The sequence below is a fragment of the Corvus cornix genome, chromosome 6, assembly GCF_000738735.6.
Source record: "Corvus cornix cornix isolate S_Up_H32 chromosome 6, ASM73873v5, whole genome shotgun sequence".
In the NCBI taxonomy this organism is placed as follows: domain Eukaryota; kingdom Metazoa; phylum Chordata; class Aves; order Passeriformes; family Corvidae; genus Corvus; species Corvus cornix.
In genome coordinates, this window is record NC_046336.1 from 14,165,930 (window position 1) to 14,178,487 (window position 12,558).

General features: G+C 50.5%; 1 protein-coding gene across 3 annotated transcripts in view; it reads right to left on the bottom strand.

Annotated features, from left to right (window-relative positions):
* Window positions 1-12,558, bottom strand: part of HPSE2 (heparanase 2 (inactive)) — a 106,248-nt gene that overhangs the window by 13,835 nt on the left and 79,855 nt on the right. For 2 of the 3 annotated variants that reach the window (XM_039554211.1, XM_039554209.1), the window contains 2 exons: window positions 9,472-9,519; window positions 2,475-2,568 (listed from right to left, as the gene is read on the bottom strand). In XM_039554211.1, coding sequence (XP_039410145.1) covers window positions 2,475-2,568; window positions 9,472-9,519 — 142 coding nt within the window. The remainder of the gene's footprint in view (window positions 1-2,474; window positions 2,569-9,471; window positions 9,520-12,558) is intronic. The other variant, XM_039554210.1, reaches the window with a different exon arrangement.

Genomic DNA, 12,558 nt, shown 5'->3' on the forward strand with positions numbered 1-12,558 from the left:
TAACCAAAATTACCCTGGGGAACCTGTGATTCAAAGCCAAGGCATACATTTCCTGTCCCACACCCTGGGAAGACTTGTGGAGACTTTTGGTGATGGCGCTGCTGGACAGTCAGTGCCTGCCTGGGCATGGCACGTCACTCTGTGTCTTTACCTTGGCCGGGTGGGGGGACACTATTCCTCACTCTTTCCTGCCACTGCCACATGTCCACTTGCATCTTCTGGAGCTGCTCCCAAATGTACTCTCATGTTCCCAGTCCCAGACCCTGCTCTTCCCCTTTGGTCTCCCCTTGCACTCCATCCCACAGACTGCACTCTCATGTTGCCTTAGCTCTCCCTACCCCCTTTCAAGGTGGCTGCCAGCCATGGAGAGCCCCTGAGCCCCAGTGGCTCTGCAGTGTGGGAGCACTGGGTCACATACTGGAGCCACATGGATTAAAGATGAGAAAGCAGTGGGATTCCTCCAGTCACAGATAGTCAGTCCCACAGCTGGGCAGGGGCTGCTTTGCCACCTGAAGGGTCTGTGGCACAGGTGGGACATGCAGGTCTGAGCATGCTGGCTCACCCCTTACAAGGCTTCAGCCAGCAGTGAACCTGTGAACAGACATCTGTGAGTGCCAGATGGGACAGGAGGGCTCAGATGGCCAGAGCTGCCCTCTCCCAGCCTGAGCAACCTTCGGCACCACACCCTATCTTCTCTCCTGCAATCCCACTTCTCCAGGCCGGGTGACAAGCTCCCACGACCAGATGTCTGCAAACCCAGCGGCCCCAGGAACGCTCTGCGCAGCCTGATGGATCCTGCCCCATTAGTGAGGAGCGCTGGAATGTGCTGGATGGACTGGGATCCCTCAAAGATGTTAAATACGCCAGCTCTGGGCTGCCTCCCACTCACAGCCTGTGAGAGTCGACAACCCTGACTGAAGCCCCAGAGGTGTTGGCATCCTGCCTGTAATTATCTAAGCCCGCCACCTTCCCCGGTCGGAGAGGAAGCAATAAAACAGGGAAGTGGACAAGTCCAGCTGCTCTAATCAGCCCCGGCAGGATGCACGGACTCAGAGCCAAGCTGGAGGCCATTAGCACCCAGTGCTGTGCTTTTGCTCATCCACACTGGCATTCCCAGGAGAGCCTTCCCCAGCCCTGCCCTGTCCGGGCCAAATTCTGGCCCATGGGTGCGAAGGTTCCCCTAAACTTCACCAAGGGCAGCTCCTTGCTGCTTCTGGTCTGGGAACGGATGGAGTCCCACTCCATTCCCAGCAGGCTCCAACCCGCAGCAGAGGTGGGACACGTGTCACCACTTTTGGCAGGGTATTATACCCCCAGTGGGGGTCTCTTGCTTGTGACACAGTGATTCCACTGGCCACTGTGTCATGCCTCCCCCACAGCAGGAGTATCATCCACATACGTGGATGGCTCCCAGCTTGTGCCAGAGGGCTCAGCAAGCAGCTTCTCTCCTCCAGCTTTGCTGCACTGACCCTCTCATCCCCTTTCCCAGGGCCTCTTTGAGTTGTTTACTCATTCTATGGTTTCTCCCTGCAGGAATTACAAGTGAGACATTGTGGCGAGCGGTAAGAGTTGAAAACCTAGACAAGATGGATGGATGGACATCTCCTCCAATCCCTAAGGCCTTTTTCACTCACTAGGTGTTCCTTATTTCTTCCAGGACTGACAGCTGAGTGTGTCAGTCACAGCCCTGGCCGCTGTATCAGCCAAAGCAGGGGGACCCTGCAAAGCCCTTGTCGTGTAGGTCCCCCAGACCAGTGAGGAAAGGAGCACTCATGAGTCAGGCAGAGCCATGGACTCTGACACTGCAGGCCAGCAACAGCTTGGTTTTTTGACAGTCAAAACATGATCATCAGGGAAAAAGGAGAGTTGTTCATAATGGTCACGATTCTCCACTAGTGAGAATCACTCTGGGAATGCACCTGTCACTACTCTGCAAGCAACATTTCCAGGCACTGTGAGCAAGTGGGGCAAGATATGGCAGTAGAGTCCCCTCCTGAGCAGACACAGCACCAGCTGTGCTCAGGAGGGTTTGGTACCACCTGGCTGCTCACTCCTCTCCTTGTCCTGGGGAGCAAGTTCAGTTTCTCCCTCATTTCATGCTGCTCCCTTCAAGAATAGATGGATGGGAGACTCAAGCCAGTCTTTGCATGGGGTTTGCTCCTGCCCTGTGCATCCAGCCTGTGTCCTGGCACACCTGCACAGCCCATGCTGTTCTGCAGCCTGTGGCCACTTCCCTCAAAACCCGCCGCACATCCCACCCTGGGGCCAGGCTTTGTGCTGCCTGGTGTTTCACCCCATGCTTGGTGTTTCAGCCCTGAATGAGGGCTGGCTGCATTTTGGGGGGGAGCACAGGGCCCAGCAGCCACTCTCCCTCCCTACCCCACGCCAGCTCCCCTGCGAGTGTGGCGATGCTGAGCCCAGGCACTGCAGGCACGGTGCCCCCTCGCCCCTGCAGACCCTTTGCACTCGCTCACCTTCTGGATTTTCCTGATCTGGTCTGAGAGTGTGTCTAGCAGGCGTGTTTTCAGGAAGTCTGTCACTTTGGCCACTCGACCATCTATGTAGTAACTGGAAGGAAAATAAGAAGACAAGGTCAGAGAGCTGTGAGTGTCTCTGCCCCCAAACCATGTCCTCCTGTTCTGCTGCTGCCCCCTGCCAAGAAGCCTCCTTTGCTCTGGGGGAGTCCCTGCTTGCACCTTGTCCTATCCTGGCCCTCTGGCCATGCCTGTCTGGCAGATGCTTCAGTCTCCAAAACAGGATGTAAGGTGGACACACCCTGAACACTGAGCATCCTGCACTTCAGGAACCATGGGAAGTTTTGCAGTTTCTTAACTTTTGCTGGTGAACTCTGGGGGAAGAATTCCAAAGGCTGGGAACAAAATGCCGCCTGCAAAGGCTTTGCAGCACTCTTGCACAACCTGCACCTTCCTTGCTTGCTTTTCCAGCAAAATCCACAGCTGAATCCTCCTGTCAAGAAATGTCATGGCTGTCACCAGCAGAGGAAGTCCTGCTCTCACAGAAATACCTTCTGGCCTATGAATGCCAGGGAGTGTTTCCCATAGAGGGGGCTGATTCCTGCTCTCCATGTGCTTGATTTTATAGAGTACAGCTACAGTGCTGCCCATAACCATGTGAATCATCTATCTTCAAGTGTGAGAGGAAGGCTCTGAAATGTCTCACTGCTGTCTCCTGGCTCCGGGACATTAGGTGAAGCATTCTGTCCTGACTGCACATACCCCATGTCTAGAGGTAATCCCAACCTGCTCCTCCTGAGGAAGAGTCTTGGGCTGGCACCTCTGCTCCATGCGAGGAGAAATGGCAGCCCATGCACATCTCCCAGAGGCTCCTGCCAGTCTTGCAGGGACCAGGATGCCTGCTGCAGCATGCACTGGCATACCCCTGGGCCGGCCCTTTTCCTGATTAATAGGTTTTGCAAGAGAAACTTTATGAACCTTGTCCTCCCAAATCTGCAGTGTGCATCAGCCACTCACCACAACAAGCCCCAGAGTATGACAGAGCCATGCTGGGGGGATGGAGGTTCCCAGGAGCTGCAGCAGCTCTGGCTGGGGCTGGTGGGGCTTAGTCATTGCCTCCCATCCCCCACTGGATCTACGCCCACTTGGATTTCACCAGAGTTACACAGATCCTCTCTGCAGACCTCAGTGCAGCTGTGGGTGCTGGGAGGCATAATGGGCTGAAGACCTGGGCTCTGAAGAAAGGTGGATTCACCTTTCCAGCACTGCTTTCTCCATAACATGCATCTCATCTGCACCAGTGAGCAGCTGTAGCAGTTGTAGTGGCTGTTTCACTTGGGTGCTGGAATGCAGGAGCATCCCCAAAGGATGCCGTGGGCTAACTCAGCTCAGACAGAGCACCTGGCACATGTGCAACATGCACGAGTGCTTGGAGAGGATTTTTGTGTCTCACTGCTCCAAGTCACTAACTGTCCCAGAGCAGAATTCTATTACAGGCTCAACTTGCAAATGCATTACAGGAGAAGAACCTCCTCTGTCAACCCTCCCCCAGGCGTGCAGTCCCAGCTGTGTCCCCAGCGAAGCACGGGAACATGCCAGGCACCCCCCAACACTGTGTGACCTGGGCAAAGAGGCAAGAGGCATTTCTGTACATCCATGGTGGCTGGAAGGTGCTAAGGGCGGAGATAATCTCCAGGGAGAATTTAGGAAGTGTTCAAAATCATTCTGATCACTTACACACTATTGAACCACTGGCTGCTGGGAGGAGAGCAGGTCTGTGAGCAGCAGGCAGTGGTGGGGTTTACACAGATTACTTTTTAAGACAAAATTACAAAGCAATATTCTCTGGGGATGGCAGATGTTTGGATTTTAGCACTGCACTTAAAAACTGAACAGAAACAACTTTTTCAGACTGCTGTGGACTAAAAACTCCATCACCTGGGCCTAAAACTGGCTGAAAGACCATAAAAAAAGGTTGCATTCACAGGGAAAAGATGGAGTTAGATAAACCTCAATCTGTGTATGACCCCTCCAATGCATCAGAGTCTCTGTAGGGTTTAGCTTCTTGGCCAATACGGTCCCAGAGCCCAGGATAAACCCCTCAGAGAGCAAAGACAGGCTTGCACCTCGTCATCACCTCATTCAAGCACAAGGTGTGCTCTGACATGTAGGTCCACTGCCAAGGGGAGAGGACCAGGAGCAGACCCAGAGGAGGCTCTGCCATCCCAGAGATCACATGGAGGCAGCCTGGGAAGGTGCTGTTGTGCTCAGTACACCCGGGACCCTACAGGGAAGAGAAATACCCTGGGATATGTGCCATGGTCACATTGTTTGACACCTTCATTAACAACACAGTGAAACAGAGACTGGTAGAGCCATGAAGGGCAGAAATGAAGTATCAGTATTCCTGCTTCAGTGTCAAGAAATCCTGGTAGCATATTTCCTGGGGGTGTGAAGAGGGAAACACTTCAGCTTTGGGTGTGTAAGAAAAGCATGAAGAAGACAATTACAAGCTTCAGTAAAATGGGCAAGGATGTCTTGCAAATCTGCCTGGGAAGTTCTCAGTTGCCAACAGGTGCTTTCATCCTCCTCAGACTAGGAAAAAGGGAAAATGGCACCAGTTGCACAAGTCTTGTGAGGAAGAGAGAGGAACTGAGCTCTGTGCTGATACCTGGCTGCTCAGGAATGGGTTCCCAGCTGTGGCATAAAGATGAGCTGAGAACAGTAGTGAGGCAGGGCTGAGCACAGCTGCCAGTCAGAAATGCTCTGTTCTTGAGCAAGCTGCAAGGCCAGGCTGCACACAGCTCCCCAGTTCCTCCCAGAGAAGGACAGTGCCAGGCACCAGAGCACTTGGGAGATTCTGGGGCTGGCTATGTGTCTCCATCCTCTCACCTCTAGGTCTTGTGTTGCATTTAAAAGGGTTTTCTGGAAAGATCCATGATTTGCTGCATGGGACCATAAGCATTGTCCCGTGTTTAATGAAGGCAGTGCACTGACTCCCAGGCAGCTGGTTTCATTTACCTCCTCCTTCATTTTAAAGAGCAACCTTTGCCCCTATTATCTGACCTCTTCTTCTGTTGTAGTTAATTGCATTAAAGCCCACTTCCCAAAGCTCAGGAATTTCCGGATCTACTTTGTTGCCTGCTGCTACAGGGAGAGTCTGCTTGGAATTAGGGCACCCGCCTGCCAGGGACACCGAGCAGGGCAGATCCCCATGGTCAGCATGACACCCTGCTGCCACTGCAGCTGGGAAACTGAGACACCTCGGCTGGCAGGTGGTCCTGATCCGTGAGCATCTTCCTGAGGAGAGGGCATCTGCAGCGCAGGACTTGGGGCAGCCACACTGCTTGTCATGGAGAGAGAGGCAGGATGCGACCTGCTCCTTCCAAAGGCCTGCAGGCACAGATGAGAGGTGCTGCCCAACTCCAGTCAAGTAATAATTGCACTGATGAAGAGTGATCAGGGGCTGCTCTCTGGCCCCAAAGGCACAACTCACACCCATGCCTTTCTCTGTCCCCAGACAAGATGCATTTTTCCATCCCACCACCGGGAGCTATCCCTGGCCTGTGCCATCTCCCCAGCCTTGCCCTGGCCTTGCCTGGGAATGTGCTGGTGGCCAGGGCCGGGATGCTGCCAGAAACTGTTCCCTCCATCAGACAGTGAAGAGGATTGCAAGCCAGTGGGCAAAGCTGTGCCCTGACCAGGTTTGTGTACAGGTGCTGATGGGCCAGGGATTCCTTCCTGCAGCCCCTTCCTCCAGGCACAGCCTGTGAAGACACTGCACTCTGAGCACTTGCAGCAGGCTGATGTGAGCCCAAATATACACCCTTGTGGGTGTGCCCACGCTGGACAACTCTCTCCTGGCACCTCTGGGAAATCTGCCCTGTGCTACTGCTTGTGAGCATCTCCCCCTGCACACTCAACATGACTAGGCCAGAAGAGATGTCACCCAAACCCAGCCAGGCAAAAGCATTTTAAGCAACATCTCACACGTGCCTGTGTGTCTGGCACTTCTGATTTGCCACATAGGTCAAGTGACTTTCTATCTTGGAAGAAAAAGTGGCATTCTCCAAGAAGCCAGAGGGACAGACTGGTTTTGAAGGTGCAAACACTTACTTTCTCCATAAGTAGCAGGGATTTGTGTTTCAGAGGCAGCATTGCATAAGGATTTGTCCATTAAACATGACAGACTTGGAGCTGTGTGCAAGACTTTGAATGGAGAACCAGTTGTACAGACTGAGAGAGTATGCCCAGGGATGGAACTGGGCACAGCTGCAGGTTTAAGTGGGCAATGAATCTTCACCATGTGTGAGGACACCAGCACAGAGCAAAGAGATGGCTGTGGGGAGGATTCTGAGCAGTGGAGACCCACATCCAAAGGCTGACGGGGTCTGCATTTACTCATAACCAAACATAACAATCTAAATCACCAGTGAAATGCCAAAACTCTTGGAGCCACTGTCACATCCTCCTTTAGAGGAAATTCCCTGAGCACTTTGAAGCCATTCACACATCCCTCTCCAGCAACACTTTACTTCTGAAGAGGAAAGCACACATGCTGAGTTATGTTATGTACGTAAGTGAAACCATACTCAGCTGAGTGAGTGAGGCTCATTGGTGAGCTGCTTATTTCTACTCAGTGTCACTTTTCTATCAATTATATTTCAAGATATATTCTGTTTTCACACAAAGAATAGGACTCCTTGCAATATATTCCCTTCTCAGTTCCCTTTCTGGATTGAGCACAGACTTTTCAAAGGAATAACAGATTTGACAAATTTATAACCAATATCCCAGGAGAACGTTAGGGTTTGGAACAAAAATACTCATACTTGAAATTAGACAGCAGTTTAGTTTCCTGCTAATAATTTTCTTCTTGGATACAAAGGAACTTGTTTTGTTTTGTTTTGCTGTTTGGAGCAGAGGAATGAGACACTGTTTTGACATTTATTCATAAACAGTACAGAAGCTCAGCTCAGAGCTGTGGCCATTGCCAGTCCTCACAATCACATACGGGTGCTATCTCCAGAGCTGCAAACCCTGGCTGCAGGAGAAGCAGGAACACTGCAGTGGAAATGGGTCAGCAGGCAGCAGCTCAGCTCTGCTGACTCTTGTGGAGAGCTGCACCAGCCTTCCAAACCACAGGTTGCTGCTTCAGCACCAGACCTGATAAGCACTTCACACTGATCCTATAAGAAAAGGTTTCAAAGCAGCCATGCAGGCAGATTCCCTGCACACCAGATGAAACTCCACATCTGAAGCCTGGAAATTTGTTCCTTCAACTCATCCAAGGGCTTGGCCCAGTGATCAAGCCCTGCTGCAGAAAGCAAATTCCTGGACTAAGTAAATGCGATCAGCACATCGTGTAATCATGAAAAGCAAACTCCCAGATGAGACATAGATCATCATTGCACAGCATGAGCCTGTAAGTAACACAAATCCTGCTCCAATTGCTCTGCTACCCCACTGTCCCCATTGCATCAAGCTGCTGCTGCCTGGCAGGGAAGCCCAAGGAGCTAAACACCCAGGCAAGCATACTGAGACAAGCCAAGCTCCAAGAATGGGACTCACAGGTTGCTGGCCATGCCTGGTGCTATAAACCCCTCTGAGGTGCCTGCAGTTGCTTCTGCAGAAGCCTCCAAGGTTAACACACTGACACAGAGACCATGGGGGCACTTGCAAGAAAACCTTGTACGTTAAACCCCATTGAGCTCTACTCAGGAGCAGGTCTCCAAATGGCCAAGTGATGGATTTACAAGCCCCACTACTGCACTTCAGCAAAGCAGCCTGAGCACCCCATGAAGGGTCACTGTGAAGAATCAGCTTGGGAACAAGTCTCGTGGGCAGCACACACAAGCACACGGTGGACCTGAGACCCTGGCTCCCATGCTCAGGCCAGTGTCCTGCACGGGAAGTTTAACCCAGCATGACAGCAAATCCACTTTATCTGAGAACCGTGTGGGCTCATCATAGTTTTTTCCCTCCAGTGAATACCTGTCTCTGAAATGTGTCCTTTCTGTGGCAGGAGAGAGTCCTCCCCACAAACCCTATTGCTATCAGTTTTGGTGGTCACTGCTGTGCTTGTACGGTGCCTCACCTTTGCACTGGCATTTGCACTCCCACTGCAGAGAGCCACAGATTGCCAGGGACCCTACCTCTGGCCACAGCATGCAAACTGGGGCAGGTGGAAATAAGAGGAGGAGAAATATATTTATGGATTTTCCCTCAAATAAGAAAACCCCTCCCTCCACATAGTGCTTGTTACACTCAGTGCTACAGCTCAGAGCTTCCTTTGCTCTTCTGAAATGCAGCATTTGTGGGACCAGGAGAAAAAGCAGGTAACAGCACCTCTCAGCTTCAGCTGAGACAGGATCTTGGATGTTCATCCCCTTTCAACTGATATCTGCTCCTGGGGCTCCACCTGCATGTAGGACACAGCGGTGTGTCTGTGGACACCCTTACAAAACAGAGTGGAGGCTGGGGCATTACGCATTTACCTTTGGACTAAGCTTCCTCTCCCTTGTCTGGATGAACCAGTTTAGATTCAGGCCAGTGGGCATGAGGAGACAGTGATTGGGATGAAAGGAAAAGGGCTTTCAGATTGTCCCATACACTGTAACACGTGGCTTTTGCCTCCCTGTTGTCCCTACCCAGGCCACCCCCAGAGCTGCCTGTCCTCCCAGCTGCCTCTGGAGACTCAGCAGTCCAGTGCAGGGCTCTGTTTCCAGCAATGTGGAGGCCAGGCATGCAGGCAGTGGTATTTTTATCCTGTGCTTCAGCTGCAGAGGTAAAGGTTATTACATCCACTCCTGTAATTGTTTGAGAGGCTCGAGAGAGAAGGGCAGAGCCTCCTTCACCTGTTTATATGCAGCAGGACAGAGGAGGTGGCTGTAGCACATGTGCCCCTTTGACACCCAGAGAGCACATCAGCTCTGTTCCCAGTGTCTGTGATCACTGCACTGAGGGCTGGAAAATAGAAGGAATGGTGAATACCTACTGTTGCCAGGTAACAGCATCCACTGTGCCGCCGGCCACTTTCAGGAACCTATGGGAAACAGAGGAAGAAACCAGATAAGCCCAGTGTTGTCACAGGGGAAATCCTAAAACAACCAATGCTCATCCTACATCGTGAGATACCAAAGGTGGCCACTGTGCCCACAAATACATCCTAATGAAGCCTTTGTGTCCTTAAATAGAAGGAATAAATTCTACTTAATCTGAATGCTTGTAGCAAGAACAGCTGAGGACAACGAAGTGAACCCCAACCGGCAGCAGAGCTCTGGGCATCATTTTGGGGCAGGTAGGGAGGGCTTTCAGAGCACAACAGCATTTCAGGAACAAGATCTTGAGGTAGGTACTAAATTCTGTGACTTTAACAACTCCAAATAGCAATTAAAGAACATGTTTTAAATGTCCATCTTAAAAGGAGATAGTTCTTGTCCCACAATATGTATTTAACCTGAGGAACTCTTTGCCTGGATTCAAGCAAGGATTGGAAAATGGAAGAAAATGGGAAAAAAACCCCAGCAAAACTATTAGATGCAAAAATGCCACCTCCTGCTCAGGAAGCTCCTGAGCCTTGGAGGAAGCGAGCAAAAGCTGGACCAATACTGCTAAGTGCTTATCTTTTTTTTGCCTCTTTCTTTGGCATTAGCTACTAGCAAACTGATGGCATTCTGACCTGGATGCACTTTTGGTTTATTCCATTCCTGTGCCTAACCACAGCAGTTCCATGGACAAGGTTACAGTCAGTTATATACAGGTATTATCCTCCTGATGGCTTCTGACCTGACTAAGAAAATATCTTTTCCAGACAGCTCCTGTTTGAGTCAGACTTGAGGCTACACAGGTCTACCTGCTCACACTGCCAGTCCCAAAACCAAAACAATTCCTAATCTTGGGCCCCATATGCAACCACCACAGGAGGAGCTGGTAGCTGCAGGGGTCTCTCCCTGGTTCCCCAGCCCAGCAATCCAAACTGCACCTTGGAAAACTGCAGCTCCCACGAGGAAGCCCAAGTAGTTCTTATATTCTTATGTTTAGGGGCACAGATGTGGAAACACAGAAAGGCACACTCCAACTGGACAGGCACGTTGTCTGTGCAGGAGTGCAACGTGCACTGAGTGGCTGATGCATTTTGGAAGTGATATGCACACACATGACAGGAGACATTTGCTTGAGTTCATCAATATGCTGAGAAAGGAAACAACGCTGTATTTTCTTGGGCTGCTTTTGATGCACAAGGATCCCGAGAACAGAGCAGGAATGTCACAGCTGTCCTGACTCCACACGGGGCTGAGTGGTGCTGGGTCCAGCGACCCCAACGAGAGCCCCATGACTGAGGGTAGGGAAGGGGAAGGTTTGTGAAGACAGACCATGAGACTATTTGTCGTGGCAGGGACGAGCAGCAGCTTTCCGGCACACGAGCCTCTAATCAGGTCTGAAACAAGAGCAGCAAGCTTCGGGCTAAATATAGCTTGGAAATGATCATTCTGATTTTAAATTAATGATGATGGTCAATTATAGACTGGGACAAAAGGGCAGCTGGACCCTGTGGAGCATAAGAGGATGCTGGCAAAGGCAGCAATAATAAATCCCTGCAGACAGAGAGGGAAGAGATACAATTAGAAATGGAAAAACAATAACATGCTGTGAACTCCTGTAGCACTGATGCATCCCCGATTCTGCTGCCCAGCAGTGCTGTGAGCTCAGCTCCCAGGCTCTGCAAAAGATGTAAAAGCCTTTCTGAAATGCTTTTACATCTCTCTTGAGGATCGGGCCTGGAAAACCAGTGGCAGTGTGATGGCTGGGGACAGTTCCTCCCCAGCTGAGCAGGGGGAGGATATCAGCTGGGCCAGCCCTAGTGCAGCCATAGGGAGTGGTGTGAGCTCCCCACAACTCACACTGGTCACCTGGCAAAAAGAAGATTTTGCAAATATTGCTGAGGAGACGTTGCTGTTGTATAAAACTGAGTGTGCAGACATGTCAAAAGAGTCAAAAAACCCAGTTCCCAGGTTTAAAATTCTCTGTACAGGGGCTGCTGCCTAAAATGTAATGCACAAAGTGTGTAGGAGTGAACTAATGAACTCTAAACTGAAATTACAAACACAATCTGTATTGGATTTGAAGATCAATATGTTGCAATTGGATTTGAAAATTAGCCCAACTTGTTTTCTGACCTCAAATGCTTTACATTCTGGCTGAAAATAAACCATCCTGGACTTCATTAAATCACCTCTTCAGGCTCAGCTTGGCACTCTCCCTTCACAGACCAAAACCATGAGCAGACCAAGCTTAGAGGAAGAAGGTCTCTGGTTTTCCTTGCCATTTCCATAGGACCTACAACACCATTGAAGACACACCTTCTACAGTGATGTTTGAGCAGGGACTGAAAAGCAAAGCAAGTCCTCATTATAACCTCCTGGAGCAGCAGAAGCAGGACATCCATATGTCCCATCTCCCCCATCTCTAGGAAGCTACTTGGCCTCTTGTTAAAAATTCCTGAGCAACTGTTCTAGGGCACAGGCATCACTCAGACAGCACAGTGCAGACCAAAAACAGGACAGAAAAGCCCTGGCTTGCTTAGTGTTCCTCTTCTGCCTCTATAATATAAAATAAATCAGTTAGTTCTGGTAATATTAAAATTTTATGATAAAATATACATATCTAGCTCAAATTTTCTTTTCCATGTCTGTTTTTCTTTCTGTTTTCTTCCTTTTTCCTTTTGTTGAGATTTTTGCAGGATGAAGTTCCTGATAGTTCTTCAAGTCCTGCCTTTAGAGGTGGAGTTGTTCCTGGAGCACCCCAGATGTCTTGGGCATCTTTGGTCTATACACTCCAAAGGGCACCTAGAGCAGCTCAGCAGCCAGCAAGTGGTACTGCAGGAGCAAGAGATGAAAACCTAGGGGAGGTGGAGATGCAGTAATGCACAGATATCCAAATATCCTCATTTTAGGAATAGGGATTTAACTAATCCCTTTATTCCTATAGCACTTGTGCTGCTCCATCCACAGATTTCGAGGCCACTGAAGATCCATACGGTCAAGACGACCAGTGGTGACACATTTTCATTTGGGATTTCCTG